At 33.3% G+C, this 19,128-nt stretch overlaps 8 protein-coding genes across 8 annotated transcripts; 5 read left to right on the forward strand and 3 right to left on the reverse strand.

The window, feature by feature from the left end:
• Positions 1-786: 786 nt before the first annotated feature.
• OCT59_014432 (uncharacterized protein) lies at positions 787-1,272 on the forward strand (the record flags this gene model as incomplete). The annotated part of the gene is made up of 1 exon (XM_025327819.1): positions 787-1,272. The coding sequence occupies one exon, from the start codon at positions 787-789 to the stop codon at positions 1,270-1,272; it is 486 nt and encodes a 161-aa protein (XP_025169365.1).
• Positions 1,273-3,870: 2,598 nt separating this feature from the next.
• On the forward strand, positions 3,871-4,452 carry OCT59_014433 (uncharacterized protein; the record flags this gene model as incomplete). Its single annotated transcript, XM_025321268.2, has 1 exon — positions 3,871-4,452. One exon carries the CDS (start codon positions 3,871-3,873, stop codon positions 4,450-4,452), a length of 582 nt encoding a protein of 193 aa, XP_025169363.2.
• A 3,233-nt stretch (positions 4,453-7,685) lies between these two features.
• OCT59_014434 (uncharacterized protein) lies at positions 7,686-8,988 on the reverse strand (the record flags this gene model as incomplete). Its single annotated transcript, XM_025327817.1, has 4 exons — positions 7,686-8,094; positions 8,177-8,293; positions 8,377-8,423; positions 8,500-8,988. The coding sequence occupies 4 exons, from the start codon at positions 8,986-8,988 to the stop codon at positions 7,686-7,688; spliced, it is 1,062 nt and encodes a 353-aa protein (XP_025169362.1).
• A 2,433-nt stretch (positions 8,989-11,421) lies between these two features.
• Positions 11,422-11,991, forward strand: OCT59_014435 (uncharacterized protein; the record flags this gene model as incomplete). The annotated part of the gene is made up of 1 exon (XM_025321266.2): positions 11,422-11,991. One exon carries the CDS (start codon positions 11,422-11,424, stop codon positions 11,989-11,991), a length of 570 nt encoding a protein of 189 aa, XP_025169360.1.
• A 622-nt stretch (positions 11,992-12,613) lies between these two features.
• Positions 12,614-12,901, reverse strand: OCT59_014436 (uncharacterized protein; the record flags this gene model as incomplete). Its single annotated transcript, XM_066150012.1, has 1 exon — positions 12,614-12,901. The coding sequence occupies one exon, from the start codon at positions 12,899-12,901 to the stop codon at positions 12,614-12,616; it is 288 nt and encodes a 95-aa protein (XP_066002228.1).
• A 169-nt stretch (positions 12,902-13,070) lies between these two features.
• On the reverse strand, positions 13,071-13,445 carry OCT59_014437 (uncharacterized protein; the record flags this gene model as incomplete). Its single annotated transcript, XM_025311661.2, has 1 exon — positions 13,071-13,445. The coding sequence occupies one exon, from the start codon at positions 13,443-13,445 to the stop codon at positions 13,071-13,073; it is 375 nt and encodes a 124-aa protein (XP_025169359.2).
• Positions 13,446-14,210: 765 nt separating this feature from the next.
• OCT59_014438 (uncharacterized protein) lies at positions 14,211-15,175 on the forward strand. Its single transcript, XM_025321265.2, has 2 exons — positions 14,211-14,626; positions 14,697-15,175. Exons 1-2 carry the CDS (start codon positions 14,221-14,223, stop codon positions 15,074-15,076), a joined length of 786 nt encoding a protein of 261 aa, XP_025169358.1. The 5' UTR covers positions 14,211-14,220; the 3' UTR covers positions 15,077-15,175.
• Positions 15,176-16,932: 1,757 nt separating this feature from the next.
• On the forward strand, positions 16,933-18,938 carry OCT59_014439 (uncharacterized protein; the record flags this gene model as incomplete). Its single annotated transcript, XM_066150014.1, has 2 exons — positions 16,933-17,782; positions 17,856-18,938. 2 exons carry the CDS (start codon positions 16,933-16,935, stop codon positions 18,818-18,820), a joined length of 1,815 nt encoding a protein of 604 aa, XP_066002229.1. The 3' UTR covers positions 18,821-18,938.
• Positions 18,939-19,128: the final 190 nt, after the last annotated feature.

Raw genomic sequence — 19,128 nt, forward strand, 5'->3', positions numbered from 1 at the left:
TGACAGGATAATATCATCATTTTTAACCTGTTAAAAACTTGATTTTTAATGAACCCCAAATCTATGCTAAGCTATGTCGAGTATGCATACCATTTTAATAATGTAGTGATAAAAAAAGTTCATTATCAAGAACTTTTTTGACTTTTTAAATGGGATGTAACAATAATAATATTTTTTTTTTTGAAAAAATCGGAGAATTTTTCCTTCTTTTTAACCGAAAAACAAAAGCTTTCGGGTATTCGGTTACTTATGTAATTTATTATATTTGATTTTACAAATATAATAAAATATATATATGAACGACCCTTTTTATACATTCATTTATGAGATGTGATAATATCGAGAATTTTCTTTTTTTTGTTTATTTTTATTTTTTTTGAAACACGCCCCTATGTTTGTGGCTTGGTTCCTTGTTATTTATTTCAAAAATAAAAAACAAAAATAACAAAAGATAAAAATACTATAAAGGGAATTATATATAATTATCAAATATTTAATGAATAATACAACTTTTATCATTCAAATACAAAAATTTACAACAAAACTACTTTAAGTAAACCATACTAACTAATTATGAGATTGTCAATATAATAAGATGAGACGGAAAAAAATTTTTATGGTAAGGCGGTTTTGTTTACAAGATCAAATAATTCAAAATTTGTGTAACTCTTCAAACACTCGTATTTTAAACTTTATATAAAAATAAATTATAAAAATGAATATAAAAGCAAAGATTTCACAAACAAAACTTTTTCACAAAATCAACTGATTTTATAACATTTAGCAATGGATAATAATTATAATAATCTAAACTTTATTGATGATGGTGATTTACGACCGCAAACAACTGATTCTCAAACAAATGTTTACGATAATAACAATGATTGTCCCATGATGACCAATACATCTGCAAACGCTACTGCGTCTTCGCATTCTTACCCTATCACCTCATCAGATTCCCCACGTCCCTTACCGCAACAACAAATTCAACAACCTGTTTATCAACAAAATATTGAAAATAACATTCAACAACCATTCTCCAATATTACTCAGCCTATTCCTCAGAATGTACCGCATTACATTCAAAATAATTATTTACCGTTCAATCCTCCTCAAATTAACCATTCTGGAATTATTCCGTTGGAATTTCCCGGGATCAAAATTATCATTATACCTACTTTTCCTCCAATGACTAATTCTTCTCAAATTAATCATCCCGGAATCTTTACAATTGACATTCCTGGATCCAAAGTTATAATTATCACACTTTGATTAATTCCTTTAAATTGAGCCTTTCCGAAATCTTTATATTTTAACATTTTCATATTCATTTTGATAAGTTTACTCATTATCATAAGTTTAAGTTTATTATTTTTTTTTTATTTTTGTTATATTTTTATATATTTTTATTATAAAAGGTCGCCGGAGTTATCTTAATCATGTGTAATCAATTATATACGGTTAATATGATCTTCACATTTATACATACATAGTTTACTATATATAGAATACATACCAAATTAGCCTATTTGACGTTATATTACAAATTAGGCCGCTACCCAAATTTTTAAAATAAATAAGCATATGATTATGATATGTCACGTGACTTTATAGTATTGTAAAACACAGAATTAACGAAAACTTTAAATATGGTTTAAGTGCAAATTTGGATTCGTGTGAAAAATTTCATTTATGTCAAGTTAGATTTACGTTAAAAGAGCTATATACCCATTATGTCAAAGTTGTAAAGATAAAGGATATAATTGGCCGACAAGAGGAGAAGTTAGATAGATAAAACAATAAAATCAATTTTTATTAATAAATTATTCAATAAATTCTGTTTACAATAATATAAGTTTATATACTTATTTTTTGATACTCTATTAAATTGGAGTGGCCTTGCAATTTTTTTTTTCTAAATTAACTAATTCCAATGCTTCAGCTTCATCAAGTGCCTTTCTGGTTGCAGCTTCTTGAGCAAAAATTTGGAGTTCGCGCACTTTAAGAAATAATTTTCTTTCTTCTATAACAAAATATTATTATGTTCACATTGTTTAGATCACTTTAGAGTCTCTATTCGATAAAGGTTGCTTTTCTTTTTGTTGGGAACCTTCAGCTTTAACATTACTAGTTGAATTAATTAATTGGAATTTTCTTATTTTTACCATTTCGTGCGCCTAAATATTGTTTAAATAATGATCGCGCATCTACAATTTATTGAGATATTTTTTTTTTATACTCATATTCATTTATATTTTTTTTTGTAGTTTACTAAGAACAATAAACGTAAATGATGGGCGTGATATACGTGATATATACAGGCCCTAGCGAAAATAATGGCGGTCGGTTTTTTTGATATCATGAATAAAATTATAGTAAAAAATTTTTTTACTTTCTGAAAGAGGAACAGAAATACATGTATTTCATTACTTTAATCAATATCATCTTCAGTGTCCATAAATGCTTCAATTTACTATGGTGCCGTACTCTTACTAACGTTCTTTTAATATGTTTTTTTAATATTTTCTCAATTTTCTCGCCATCCAGAGGTCCATTGGATTCCCTATAAAAAAAGAATGTCTGAAATGTCGTCGAAAATGTCCAGAAAATGTCCAGGAGAGCTCAGACCTGGTGTCAATTTTCTGGACATTTTTCATTTTCCGGACATTTTTTGATCCTTTTCTTAGATGAAAAAGAAAAAACTCGGTAATGACAATTTCCAGATATTCCTTTTTTATAGGATTCTAAGTTCAATTTTAATGTAAAAAATGGGGATAACATTTTGTAGTATAGCAAAACTCAGTTATAGTATAAGGTAAATAAAAGTAAGTAGTTTTTTTTTAAAAAAAAATTGGGGCGAATTATTATGTAAGTTTTCGATTATAAGAAAATTTATAGAAAATTACTTATTCTAGTCTTATTCTCCGATTCATATTAAATTATAACTTTCTTGGTTTTTTATAGGGCAAAAAAAACCCTAGAAAACGCAATGTTCATAAATTATACACGTAAAATCATATATTGCGGTTCATCTATTATACAAAAAATTGTTATATGTCCATTACTTATTCCAATAGAATTTCCTGTTTAAAAAGAATTTTTATTGAAAAAAAGAGAGGGGGAGAGGCCAAAAATAATTTACAAAATTTTTTAAATTATTTTTTACTATTAAAATTTTCAAATTGTTCCGGCCTTAAGCATATTTTATTTCATATAATATTAATATAATATACGTGAATAAGTGTAAAATAAATAATAAATTTTATCTTTTTTTATTTCTTTTAAAGAAGTATTCTGGGGATCTACTTGTTAATTTAAACAGGAAAATGGAAAATACTGATCCTATATCCAAAAAGTATACACATATACTTTTCTTTGTAGATGTACAGTAATAGTATTTCCATATTCATATGTTTATGTAGTATCTAAAACTTTTTCGTAATACAAATTCTAATTAAATTATTCTTTGAATTTTTTAGAGTTAAGTATTGTGTAATTATCTGCATGCTAATGTATACATAAATAAATAAAATGATTGACAAAAAGTGAAAAGTAATTCCAACAATACGATTGGCAAAAGTAAAAAAACTGCCACTTTTTTGGTCCAGTAGTATTTAGTTCCTTAAGCGATCGGCGAACGCCAAATTTTGCGTGACAAATTTGGCGTCTTTAACCTATTTTGATATTTACTGTGTCACCTGTATAGGATAAACAAAAAAAAATAAATTTATATGTACTTAACGTTAGAGAAAAATAAAAAATATAAAAAGAGCTCATTTCCCAGCTCTCATAGTTCATAATAATAGATACATCAGCAAGCAAACAGAACCTTTCTTCCACCTAAAATCCATTTATAAACTCTATTAACAAATGGACAATAATTTCAACTTTATTAACGATGGATTTAACAGTGATTTACGACCTCCGACTACTGATTCTCGAGCAGAAAATCCAAATGCTAATTACAACGCTTCCTGCAATTACAACAGTAATAACAATTATCCCACGATGGATGATAACGTCTCCTCAGCATCTTATACCAATACATCTGGTAACGTTACTATGTCTTCGCAATCTTACCCTACCACCTCATCAGATCCTCCACACCCCTTAGTACCGCAATATACTCAACAACAAATTCAACAAGTCCAACAACCTATTTGTCAACAAAATGGCGAAATTAATAATATTCAACAACAATTCCTCAATACTACTCAGCCTATTACCCAGAATGTACCACATTTCATTCAGAATAATTCTAATTCTTCATCGTTCAATACTTCTCAAATTAACCATTCTGAAATCCTTACATTTGAAATTCCTGGGATCAAAATTATCGTCATACCTACTTTTCCTCCAATGTTTAATTCCTCTCGAACAAATCATTCTGAAATCTTTACATTTGACATTCCTGGGTCTAAAGTTATCGTTATCACACTTTCTTTCCAATGATTAATTCTTTTAAATGAGCCCTTTATATTTAACATTTTTCAGGTCTTAACTTATTCATTTGATAAATTTACTCACAAAATAGATTGTGTATTATCATAGTTTAAAATTTTTTTATTTTTTATTTCATTCTTTTATTATTATTTTTACTTCATTCCTTTATTTTTCTTTTTACTTCATTCTTTTATTATTCTTTTTATTTCATTCCTTTATTATTCTTTTTATTTCATTCCTTTATTATCTCCATTTGTAAGTGGAATTAAGTTTTTAAATAAAGTATTTGTAAAATCACATTTAATATTTATGAAAAAAGTACCCTTCAAAGTGTCTTATTTCTAAGTTACTGATCCATTTATCAGTGAATATAAAAAGGTGGGATCGTTGTTTTCACTTTTTTAAAAAAAAGAAGAAAGGAAAATGTAAAAAAAAATGCCAAAAAAACCTTTTGGTATTTTTAAAAACTTTTTTTTTTGTAATTTACTACGTATATCACGCCCATCGAAGTATAGAACCTTGTCGTCATCATAAAGCCTATGCCCTAGTAATAATAGCTTTTATTCATTTTAACTTCTTGATATAGTTATAGATAATAATATTAATATCGTGCGACCTTCTCCCATTTATTGCTATATTAATTTCAAAATTAAAATTAAAAAAAATAAAAAGATAAAAGTATCAAAAATCTGTATGTAATATATTTCTTTTATAAAAGTAATAGCAATAATTTATAAGGTTAAATATTTACATATTTTTAAATATAATTAATAATACAGTATCATATTTTACTTTCATTAAGAGGTTGTCCTTTCCAAGTAATATCTGGAGTATAATTATGAGGATGTTTTACTCATTAAACCTTTAAAGAACACCATTTGTAGTAAGTTAAATTATAATTTTTTAATAATTTAATTGTTCAAATAACATATTAACTGAAGGTATTAATTGAATTTCACTTGCCATTAGCCTGGAAATTGGACTTACAAGCAAAGATGGGAGTGTTAATATAAACATTACTTTATCATGAAGCGATTTTATTTTGTCCTGTTTGTGGTTACACAATGCTCATTGACTCACGTGTATTGCAAGCTAAAATATATTTGGAAACCAAGACCTGTGAACATAATCATGTTATAAATCATGTACGACTTTACGAGCGAGGAATTTACCTATATAGTAAGTATCAGCGAAATCTATTGACTTGATGGTACCATTTTGTTAAATATTGGCTTAAGCATAGCTAGCCGTTCTCCTCCAAATAAGTATAAATTTCAATATTGTAAATTTGTGATTATTTATTTTGATAGAGCGATTAGTATATTCACTTCCATTCATAAATTCCTATTTTAAAGTATATATAGTATGTGTATACCATTTACCAGTAATATGCTATCCAAACTTGAGAAGATGTTCTCTTATCCAACAATTGCATTCTTGTTCTTCAAAGGAATTGCATTCTTGCTTTTCAAAGCCAATTTTCGCTTTTCCATCATTTTTTGATGATAAGCAAAAAGAAGGTATTTTGTGGAACATAACGTGGAAAAATTTACGGAGAGATTTCCGAGACCTAATTTTACCAAACTTTATCTATTGTTATGTCAAATTCTATCATTTTTTTTCATGTGACAATGATGTAACAATTTGATCAGTGTTACATTATCATGAAGCGCCGTACTGTTCAAAAATCCCGGGTAGTTCTAACTTGTAGATGTTTGTGGGTAAGTGTTTGCACGAGCTATTTTGGTATTAATATCATAATTAGCGATGTCATATTAAGATATAGCTGCTTCAAGTTCTGAGAGTATATTAAATTATATTAAAAGTATACGTACTTTTTCGGAAATTGATAATGATAATGCCATGATTGTAAATGTGGAAGTCTTACCTAAGAAAAATTTACACTCCAGCAAAATTCACAAGTCTCGTGACGGATCCTATACTCAACCCACATTCTCTGAAACAATCCTTGGTTGAGCCAAGAAAGCCACAGCCGGCAATTTTTGCCTTGATAATAATCCTCAAGTCATTTTCGTCAAGTTTCAAGTCCTTCTAAAAATTAACAAGTTCTTTTGGTTCATATTATTTTTTAATCTCGCCAACGAAGAAGACTCAGATGTTAATTTAAAAAGATGGATTAAAAGTCTATCAATATTGGATAAAAAAACTACCAATATTAGAATAAAAAGTCTATCATTATTACATAGTTAAAAAAGCATATTTAAAAGTTTTATGGTCGGAACCATGATACCTTTACGACTTTACCTGTCTATGACTTGCAATCCTAGTCCAAATTGTGTCAGGTAGTGTCGAATTATTAATTTTTTTGGTAAATTGATTTTTTTTTGTCTTGGTTATATTATATAGCTATATTGCATTTCATAAAACTCAAATTGATATGTATAATATGTTTCTTTTATTTTTAGGTTTAAATTTTTTGGATAAAATAATAAAATATTTTTCAAAGAATTAAAAATATATATTACAATACATAAAAGTAATTGGATCCGTTCTAACTTCTAAATATGACAATTGTTTGATTATGATATCGGATTTTATAAAAGCGCTTTTAAAATTTCTTTTAAAAAAATGTGTTTACATAATATAATTTTAAGGCAAATAAATGACTTTGTAAACACAAATTTTGCAAAAAATAACTTAAACGTGAACTTTCTAATATAGAACATTGTGACTGCAGTTGTTTCGTCAACAATTTAATAATAAATTATTGTTTTTAAAACTAATGCAGTATGCATTGTTATAATTACGCAGCAAAATGAATAATAATTAGATTATTTTTCATGTTTTTTTCTCAAATCAGCTTTCTAATATTTCATGGAGTGAAAGTTCTTTTTAGAGGACACAACCAAACTTTTTAAAAGAATTCTGATTAATTTTTAACTCGAATAATTACGGCGGTGTATCAGGATAATTATTGTAGTATCGTAGTACAACAGAATATAGTATACCGTATACGGTGTAGTGTGTACATTATACAAGAAACTTTAATGGTATATCATGCAAAATAAAATAAGCAATGAATATTTAAACAATTAATATGCATTAATTCCAACATTCCAACAATATTACTTTATAACTATTATGAGTAAAAAAAATTTGAGCTTTGTTAAAAAAAATTAATATCTTTTTATCAGAAAAATTATTTGCATAAATTCTTTAAGCAAGTTTTCTTAGACGATCAATAATTCAATATTCTAATGATTTAGCCAGTTCCGATGACATCAATTCTGTTCCTCTTCAGGCAACGTTTTCGCTATTCTGCTACTAACGTTGTGAAACAATAATAGAACAATTTTTTCATCATCCATCACTACTTCAAAATCCTTTTCTTTGGTTTCTTGTGGTTCAAAAGTTGAGATATTAGTTGAATTGATATCGACAAAATATAACATTAATTTGTCATGCTTTTTATAGTAAACAGGATAAAAAGTAAGTGGTAGTGTTGCTTGAGTACCAAAAGCTTCCAATATTTCAATAGATACTATCTTGTTATTGGCGTCATAAGATACTATAATTCTTTCATTGTTGACATTATTAATAGATTTTACACCGCCGGGGGAAACTTTTGCAAAGTAGATCAATAACGTATCCGTATCTTCATAATCTTTGTAACTTATGTCGTTTCTTATACTAAAAATCAAAAATCAATGTAGAAATTTCAAAATATATATAATGTATATAATGTAAAATTTAAAAATATATTTATACGAACCAGATTAAATGATCTTCAATCTTAAACGAATTATGTTCTTTGTTCTCATTAGTATTTTCTACAACGTCAGGTGAAGCTTTTGCAAAAGGTAATTTATCCGTATCCTCATTATATTCGCTATAAATTAATGTAGAAATGTTTTTATAATTTAAATAATGTAACATTTAAAATATATATTTTATGCTTAAAATCATACGCACCAGATTGAAAGATCTTCGATCTTAAGATTGGTTTGTGTATTATATTCCTTCAAATTTTTTGTTTGAATTAAAATAAAATAATGAAATATGAAGCAAGAATAAAATTAACCTTATAAATCATACCTTCTTTGGAATATTTGAATTTTTGTTTTCAGTTAATTTTTCCATAGTTTCTTGTATACTTTGAGTATAATAATAAGTTACAATCGTCCAAGGGACAACCCTAATATCAATGATTACACAAAGGAGTGTTCCTAAAATTATACTTTTGATTACTTTATTATAAGGTCTGTAACCTCTATACTCTACAATGTATGGGTTATTTACTCTTTTATATTCGAGTAATAAGTTTTCAATTTGTTTTGGTGTAAAAAGGGTTCTTTGCGTGTATGTGTGTACTTTAGCGTTTTCTGTCCAATTGAAATTTAAAAATGTTTTTTCTAAAAATGATGCCCATTCTCTTAAATAATTTGTTTGGAGATGATTAAGAGTAACATCATCATCTACCAAATCATCCATTTCTTCAGGTAAATCAAAAAATTTTTGTGTTTCTACTGTTGTACCTTCTAATTTCTTTTTAATTATAAATGGTAAGATGTTATAGTCAGTCATTCACATTCAATTAACAAATTGATTTAATTCTGAAAGTTATAATAAAGATGTACATGATATATATATATATATTATAAATTAACTTTGACTCATCACGTGCAAATATAACAAGCGTGTTATAATATAATTAGTCGGTGAGTCATATGTATCCAAATCCACCAAACGCAATAAAATAATTAACTAAAAAAAGGTTACTCCTGGTAGTCATTTCAATTTTTAGATTGATAATTAAATAATATAAAAAAAAATTAGTCAAAAATCAGTTCAATAGAGAAAATGATGTATCGATTAGATTATCAAGTTTTTATGGGTCATTAAAAAAAAATTTTTTTTTTATTAATTTAATGAGAAATATTATGCTGTGATAAATAATTTTAAATAATTTCAATAATTATGGATGGCACGTGATTTAAAACAAGATGTTTCAAAACAATTTAAATCAGTATTGAAACTTTTTTTTTGTAAAACATTGATTGGCATGATTATTATAATAGCGTGGTCGAAATCACTGATATATGTGAATTTTTTAAGGCTGTGGACGTAGGATAAGTAAAATGACGATTACATAAGGCGGGGATCGACACACTTGAAAAAAAGGAGTGTAAAATGTTTCTAGAGTGGCCACACGATGGAAGGGAATTTAGCTACCCCGAAACCGCAAATACCGGCTATAACACCGCGGAACTTATAATCCTCGCACTTATCCTAGCAGTAATCATAGCCTGTACATGCAAGTGGACACGACGCCAGTAAACACATTTTGTCGTGTCAAGAGTACTACCCTGTTTATTCAAATATTCTAACTTAGTAGCATGTCAGACAAATACATCGAGTGATCATTCGGGTAAATAAGGTCCCTTAGCCCCGTCAGCTGTCGTACTACACCATTGTAAAATGACGATTCCATAAGGACCTGATCGACGCCTCGAAAAAATAATAAAAAGAGCATGAAATGGGTTTTTCTTACCCTGTTCCCATGGAACTTATAAATTTCATATTCGCTGTTATTGTAGCGGTACTTCTCGTCATTATCCTGTGCACAGGCAGGAATGACGTGATGTTTATTCGGAGCAGAAGTGTCTGCGGATTCCGATGGATACGGCACCCGACATAAACGGTAATTACATTTTGTCGTATCATGAGTACTACTTTTTTGTTTAATATTCGGAGACTCGGAGACTAACAAACCGCTATAAGTGTCGGACAAGTTTTCCGTTAGAATCGCCCCTTCTGTTGGGCTGGCGGGCTATATGTGAAACCGACCTTGATTTCACTCTAGGGCAATGGAAACCAGCATATCGATATGATAATATATGACAATAATTATTTATCACGTGATGCAAAACCCGTTAACTAAGTTAACAGGTTTTCCGAAAATTCAGTATGAAAAATATGTATACAAAAAGTAATCATTATGTATTTACAGAATATTGTAATAAATTGAGCTAAATAAGATTTAAGACCTTAATTGCTTATAATATTGTCCATAATTATGTACCGCACTCGGACTTTTTAGTTATAACCGTTTTTTACCATAAATCATATCACGAGTACTACTCTTTTTTAATATCCTGACGCTTTGGCGCACGTCAGACAAATGCGGATAAATACGGATAAATACGGATAAACAAGGTCCCTCAGTCCGACTACCTGTTGCACACCATTGTATAATGCCCGAAAAAAACAGGCTTCATAGGGTAGGATCTACCGCTTAGAATTCTTATAAATAAAGGCTTAAACTAACTTAATTTTCTTCGTCCAACAATGGATACAAACTTAGCGACTCTCGTAATATTCTTTCTTTTAATAGTACTTAGTGTACTCATACCCACTGTTTTCCCCGGCTGTCAACTCAGCCCAAGGGTCAGATGGGACCGCCAAAACGGAGTCGCTCTTGAAGCGGGATTTATGTATGGTAATAAGATTTTCCTATACCGCAAGTACCACTTTTTTATCCAAGTTTCTGAATATATTTATCCCAAACAGCGGGACCGGTTTGAGATCGGCATGCGATACAAAAATCTTCCATTGGGGGACACATATGATGATGGACACCGCACATTTTTTCTTATGATATCATTTTTCGGTGCCATGAATTAAGCATAGGCCTTCAATATCACTTCATGTTACATGAAATCATGTAATCAATAAGCACTATGCTCTAAGCTTTTATTTCGCGAAATAAATTTTTTTAAACAAATCTTATCATAACGTGTTTTATCATATGACGCTTTAATTTGTAATACAGACGACAGGGCATGAGTATATAATGTTCGATAAATGTGTGACGCACAAGTACATTACTAACATCTTTATTAAGTTATCGCATCTCTGCTACGGACTGACCCTGCAGAAAAAAATGAATGTGTCTAATGCTATTATATAGGTTCGCAAAACAGCTTTATACACTAATAACTGCTATAAATTATAACTATGACTATGACTATGAACTATAAACAATGGACCGACTATAATACATCGTTGACTATACAACCTGTAGCCGTACAGGCAAAACATCGTTCTGGGTATGACCTAGATAGGGTGAGGGAAGTAGGTGGATGGGGTATACAGAATAAGTCGCGGTTCATTAACAATGAGAAGGAATTTGATAGACTATCAATTATAAAGCCAGGGGAAACGCTGGAGCAATGGAAGGCACGTGTAATGGAAGAGGTCAAAATCCTAATATCGCGGAAGAGTCATAGCATATACCATAGATTCTGTCTACATGCGAGCTCTGGTGACGTCGAGTCGGATGCCAGTTATTCTGATTATAAACGTCCTGAGACACACAGTAGCCGTGCGGTTATCTGCTTTAAGTGCTGGGAAATATTCCGGCCTAATGATGAGACTTGTGGGAGGACAGCTAAAGACCTCATGCAAGAACATTGGGAAAATGAATGTGGCAGGATTAGGATTAACTACTGCGATCCACTCGTACTCAAGAACTTCTTCAACTCCATGCATAATGATGGTTTGCGCAGAAGACGGCAAGTACAATAAACCGGGGACTATATATTCTAACTTTTTTACGACTGCCCAACCCGAGAGAGAGAGAGAGAGTACCAGAGTCAAGAGGCGGTCTGCAAGATCGTGAACTTTTCTAAGTCCTGTTGGTTAAGTTCTTGCGCCGAGTTGGCATCTTGTACACTGTGGTTGGACATCACGGTCCCTGATCCCAGTCCCGGTGGCAGGACAAAAAAGAGGGATTCCATCTGTAGTCATAAGATGGATAGTATCCGTCTTTCATCTTCCTCGTCCTCTATAAGCTTCAAGAGGCCCCTTTTGTACCTCTTCATCTCTATCTCTGCTATCTTCACAACTTTTCGCAGAGATAGTATCCCTTGAGGTGCTCCCGGAGGTTCTTTATGAGCAAGAACAGGAAGCCCTTTTCATCAAAGTTTGACAGCTCGAGTGCAGCTGTCTCTTTTTGCAACTTCCGCCTGGCTTCCAAGGATACAGCTTTTATGGTAAACCAGATATCTCTCGTGTTACATTGTTTAGCCATTTCTCAAATATTTAGTATATGTAGTCTTGTGTGTCTTTCATTTTTAGTCCATACGAAAAAATAAGTCCAACCGGCGGTAGTATCTGGCAGGACAAAAAAGAGGGATTCCATCTGTAGTCATAAGATGGATAGTATCCGTCTTTCATCTTCCTCGTCCTCTATAAGCTTCAAGAGGTTCCTTTTGTACCTCTTCATCTCTATCTCTGCTATCTGCACAACTTTTTGCAGAGATAGTTCCCCCTCAAGGTACCCCCAGAGGTCCTTTATGAGTGAGAGCAGGAAGCCCTCTTCATCAAAGTTTGACAGCTCGAGTGCAGCTGTCTCTTTTTGCCACTTCTTCCTAACTTCCAAGAATACAGCTTTTGTGGTAAACTTGATATCTATCGTGTTATATTGTTTAGCCATTTCTCAAATATTTAGTATATGTATTCTTGTGTGTCTTTCATTTTTAGTCCATACGAAAAAACAAGTCCAACCGGCGGTATCCAATATATACATTATTTGACGCGAGAAGAGGGCAGATAATAAATATGCATTTCATCTATTTTGTTGCTCTGTATTTACATGCGGACTACTAACCATATCTATTAACTGTTGTACCTTGTAATCCAAACTGTGGAGTCTGTGATACACCCCTTGCATGAATCCCTCGACATCCCATGAAGACTTGAATATGATCATTAGGTCTGCGTCCTAAAACGCTTAATGGCTGTCTATTGTTTAACCGTCGTCCAGACCCTAGCTCAGGTGGATCTTTTCTTAGGATGTCAGCCTCGTCGACAGGAATGGATATTTTCCATATGGAGTACTTCTCTGCTTCATTGGCGTCTTTTCCCTTCATGATTAATATCACCCGTTTCAAATAATCGATAGTACCTGTCTCAACAACTTCGACCTCGAAAGGTTCGTTTTCACCCTGAAGGAAACATACGAGCTTTAACGGGAGCATTTTGTGTTAACAGATATCAGAGGTATTTTACCGAATTTATTGTTCATTTTCATGGTCAGACCAGAGATATATATACTTTTTACCGCGGTGATCATCATGCCAGAGCCACCGTCCTGAAGGGGTAAAAAGGAGCTCCTGTGGAACTGGGAGTAAAAATAGACGATTACAGCAGAATACATGACGAAATGGTTATATGACAAATGATCGGCTATACAGGTGCAAGACAGGGGCTTAGTACACGGTGATTTCAGCCGGGGGCCCCGGCCAAAATTCGGAAGAAATCGGAAAAACCGTTAACCAAGTTAACGATCGGGAAGTTTCGGAAAACCTGTTAACTTAGTTAACGGGTTTTGCATCACGTGATAATTCAGAAAAACCTGTCCGCGGAATCTCGCAGCTGGAATGCGCAGTATAGACTATACATTCCCGATTCAGCTAGTCCGGGTCGGTCACACCGTATATATACAGTACGACCGTCTTAGTCTTTTTTCGAAAAAATGTTTTTCAACAGCATTAGTAATAAGAATTACATGTTGTGGATGCGTGGAACCTCCGCAATTCCGAGATCTACATGAGCTAGTCGACTTGCGTATATGACACCATGTCAAAAGGATACAATTTACCGTAAGCCGAGGGGTCTCTGAAGGACAAGGTCATTAACCGCAGTGATTAACAGATTATTTGTCGTATAACAGGTTTATCGTGGGAAAGGGGGACTGAAAATTGAAGTATAAATACGATGAACTAGGATCTGGGTATTGAGTTGAAACAAAAAATGGCTGAAGTCACTCTTCTGTGTTTTCTTCAAGGCTTAGAGGAACCATTTAGGATTACAATCGACAAAACCGATACGATTGAAGAGTTTAAAGAGTCGATTTTACACAGGGCGAGAAAGGCCATTGGCGAAAAAAATATCTCAACGGATGGGTTCGAAATGTGGGAGGTATCCGTTCCCATTAACGAAGTTGATATTTTACGAAAGGATAGACCCGAGTTAAAGGGCGGTAAACCACTTAAAGACAAACCGAATTTAACGTCCATTGGAAAGGTTATCGATAATTATATCCAGGTCTTCATTGGAAATCCTGATTTAGCGGTTATTCCACCCAGCTTGGAAAGCATAGACGATAGGGTTCGAGAATTGGAGAAAACATTCGAAAGTTTAATCTATGAAGTTAAATGTAGGAGGGATCGTAATTTCTAGGTCTTTCAACACTCGCACTTTGGTACTAACTGCTTGTTTTTTTTCAGACGAAAGATTAGATGAGGCGGCGGATGTAGAACTTCGCGCTATTAGGGTAAACGATGAGTTCTGGATAAAAAAGGATTATGTTCACAGTAATACACAACTACAACATATGAAAAAACCCGTCGATGTTAGATGTAGAGTGATGAACGTTGGTAATACCGGAAGGTTAAAGGTGATTCTTCTCAGAGAAGATGCTGGTATAGAACAAAAAACGGTTTCTTCGTTATTATCGCTTGAAAAATGGTTACTTGATTGCTTTGGGCTACCTATAATGTATAGGAACAAGAGTGATAAACATCTTCGTGATTATCTCAAAGTCGAACGCGGTGGAGTGAATAAAAGTTTTAAACAGCTTTACGAGGATTATATAAATAATCCCTGAAAAGATATCATTCGTAGTTATTTAATCAGCGCTGTTTCGGATACCGATTTATGTTATTAAATAAAGCATTGTTATAAGACTGCTTGTTTCTTAGTCGTTATTTTTGCTTGTATGATGTTCTTGATAAATGACACGAGTGATGCTCGTCCATGTGACTAGCCGCAGCACTTGTGTTCGTCATTACACCGCAGTAGAAAGGATGGTCCGTACACATTCCCGATTCGCTGGTCCGGTCGACGATCACATTGAATATTCGATAGTTCTGTACGACAGGGGCCATTGATTCCGTATATATTCACAGTACAACAGTCTTACAGTCTTTTTTCTGAAGAAATACAAAAAATGTTTTTCAGCAGTTGTAGGCGGGTGTGCGGGTGAAAACTTTGCAATTGCCGAAATCTACAGCTTGTGTATATAACACCATGCTAAAAGGGTATAATTTGCCGTAAGCCGAAGGGACAAGGTCATACCGCAGTGACGTGAAACATTAACAGGTTTGTCGTGGGAAAGGGGGACTGGAAATTGAAATATAAATACGACTACACACTACCTTCAAGGATGGGTTTGCACGTATACGAAGAAAATTCCGCATCTCCCGCTGAAATGACCAAAATTACTTTTAACTGTATCGTTAAAGAATCTCCTGAGAACATTTTTAATGTTACCGTTAATAAGAAGGAAAATGTTCTCGACCTTAAGGACGCAATCAAAGAAAAATTACTGGATACATTTCGTAAGGTAGATACCATCGGTATTACAGTATGGTTCGTGGAAATCGAACAAGATGATAAGAGGCTAGAGCAACTCAAAGAGGAAGACAAATCCGTTGTAGATGTGTTTTCCGGAGAAAAAGAAACATGCGAGGCCAAACAAGTGCTTCTTCCAGTTGAACACTTTCTTAAGGACTTTAGAAATGCTGGCGACAGCAAATTCATTCATGTTATTGTTCAAGGTAGGCGTATAGTCCTTCGACATCTTAGAAATTCACAATAATTTTTGCCAGTTCTACTAATAGCGTCAAATCTAATTCAGGCATAGAAAAGTGGTGTTCTACATGCGATATCTCATTTAGGGATAACGATCTTTTGGCTTATCATGAATTCGATTATAATCACATTATTCATTCTGGTGGAATCCCAAAACCTGTAAAAAAGCGGGCCAAGGGTAGGAAGCGTGAAGACGAAATCGATGATGATGACGATGAGGATGAAGAAGATGAAGAATTATCCAATGATATGAACCTTTAAGATTATTTGCATCTCGGTATATTCACATTTTTTGTATGCTATAAGCCGGCGCCCGGGCCCGGCAACGATTTATTTTATTAAATAAAGCATTATTATACCCGGTTCTAGTTGAACCTCTGTTCTTAACGAGTACTTGATAAATGTCGCGAGCGATGCTGTCCACGTAACCATAGTTTGCTTGCGTCACTGCCATCCCGCAGTGCGATTCGGTTAAAATTTCCGCAGTATGAATAAGGCCTTGTTTTACAGTTGACGACTTTTCCGACGAACTTCGGCCAGCTTTGCCTTATGCATATAATCTATTACTCGACCATGTGACTAACCGCAGCACTTGCATTCGTCCTCGCGGACATTACACCGCAATAGTAAGGATAGTCCGTATTCATTCCCGATTCAGCTAGTCCGGACGACTATCACATTGGATATTCCTTACCAAAATCGATAGTTCTGTACGACAGGCTTACGTATACCATTAATTCCGCGTGGAACCTCCGCAATTCCGAACCGCAGTGTCGTGGAACATTAACAGGTTTGTCGTGGGAAAGGGGTTGTGCATTATAAATATGCGACTTTATTCACCGTGGGCAATAAATATAGAAATACAGAACTATGCCGGACATCGAACTGACTTGCCGCCTTCATAAAAAGTCGGGAAAGCATGTCATTCGAGTTAATACTGGGGATACTGTCGACTCCCTGATAGGGGTGGTTAAACGGGCATTTGGATGTGATGAAGCCAGAGACATAGTACTGTGGAAGACTGAAATGCCCAACGAGTTAGAGGACGCATTTACGAATCTCATTCTTGCTGAGGGCGATAATATGACAAGACTCACAGCAGGGATATTAACTAGATTCTGGGGAGAAGGTCGACTTCTTGAAGATCATACTCACGTCATTATAGATTCGCCCACCTTGGAGAAGAACGCGGAGTTGCGGAATAAAGATAATGAAATAGATAAATTGTGTGGAGAATTGGAATTATATTCAGACGAAAACGCAAGTGACTATATAATTACAGATAATTCTCACTCTGGGGAGGGATATCTTAAAGACCTGTGTTATGCGAAAATTATTAGGATAAACGATGTGTTACGAATAAAAAAACGATATAAGAATATAAATGTCCATATCCAGTGCAAGGTGACCAATTTTGATGATGGTATGCTCTCCGTGATGCTCGACCGTAATGAAGAACAAGAGAAAGGATTTTTTTCATTAGCGCAACTTGAGAAATGGCTAGTTGAGCATAGTCTTGATGCTGAGGATATACATAATATATCATACGAGCATTCCGGTGACAATATTGAAATTATTCGTAATGAGAGATTACTTGGATCTATAAGAACGCGAAGAAATTGTTATATCTATAATCAGAAAAATCGCAAAGATTCTGCGAAATTGGAATCGAAACAGGATGCAGACTTATCTGAAACATTGAGCCGTTTAAGTATAACAGGTTTGTGTAATTCGACAAATTTGAACTATAAGTCCCGATGTGATTAGTTAATTCGGAATGGCCGTAATTTCAGATGGCACAGACCGCGATTCCTCAATCGATTCTGAAAGCATCACCGTGTCTGTTTTTGACCAGTATGAAACTGGCGATAATCGGTCAGACACTTTATCTCATGTATATACGCCTGAACAAGTACGAACATATCTTAAAGAATTCGGTTTCGATCAAAGTGATGCGGAAAAATGGGACCAACCCATCGAAGTTCCTATTGGTGTTGATACAAGTCTCTGGATAGCTCGAGAAGCTGTTATTTATGGTCTGAAATTCGAAGCTATTAGTCTTTACCCAGAGTTGATCGACTATGCTAGAGGGTTTGGGGAAATTCCCGATTTTGTAACAACTAAATATCAAATGGTTGATACCAATCGTCTCGTAACGGGGGGAGATATTCATGAGCCATTCCCTAAAAGTTTAGGAATAATTAAGTGGCAACTTCAAAAAGGCCTTGGGGGCCTTGACGAAATACTCGGCCTTATAGTAAAGGAAAAGAATATTACTACCCACGACTTACTTTATCGTGGAGTTCGCGCATATGGGCTAATCCCTGACGATATTTCATATGGTTTTTCTGCAAATTCATTAGACTGTGATTTTGGACGGGGACTCTATACCACTCCAAGCATTGAATATGCTATCAAACATATAAAAGATTGCGGAAGTATCAGAGTTGGTGCATTGATGGTTTTCGATTGGAAAGATCATGGAGGGCGGGGTTTAGAAACTAAAAGGTTAGAAGGTGAAGAGTGGACTGGGACAGTTAAGGCATGTATTTGTAATAGAGATACTAATAATAAAAAGCGAGGACCGCTTCGTCTTAGTGGAGATATTTTGGTTGGGGCAATTTCCAGTAATAATGAGGCTGTTGGAAAATGTGCCACTCCAATCCCTTCTAATGATAAACAAGTTGTTGGTAGAACTCAAAAAGGACTTAAAGCCTTTGAAAATCGGTTAATGGCTATAATTTATCTATTTAAGTGATTCATGATGCAGAAGGTCATTGGCGCTTTTCGATCCTTTAATATTTATTAAAACGTGTAACCGCGTGCCACGCACGTAAAAAACATAATAAAATCTATTTTTTGAATCATGTGAGAATAAGTCACGAACAGGACCGCAGTATCACGTCATCGATATCATATGTAAAATATGCCGCAGTATACACGCTGACTAATAAACGTTTTCCTGCGGTCCTGAAAGTTCTAGCATAAATGTTGCGTAGCGTAAATTACGCCATGAGTCATCAATTTTGTTATACCCCTGATTTGCGATTTTAGAATGCTGTGATA

The sequence above is a fragment of the Rhizophagus irregularis genome, chromosome 22 (genome assembly GCF_026210795.1).
Source record: "Rhizophagus irregularis chromosome 22, complete sequence".
NCBI lineage: Eukaryota > Fungi > Glomeromycota > Glomeromycetes > Glomerales > Glomeraceae > Rhizophagus > Rhizophagus irregularis.

Bases quoted from the DNA above. Each gene is read 5' to 3' on its own strand.
- OCT59_014438 (XM_025321265.2), top strand. From the start codon at position 14,221: ATGGCTGAAGTCACTCTTCTGTGTTTTCTTCAAGGCTTAGAGGAACCA. The intron at 14,627-14,696 runs GTAGGAGGGATC...GTTTTTTTTCAG, and splicing joins TTTAATCTATGAAGTTAAAT to ACGAAAGATTAGATGAGGCG.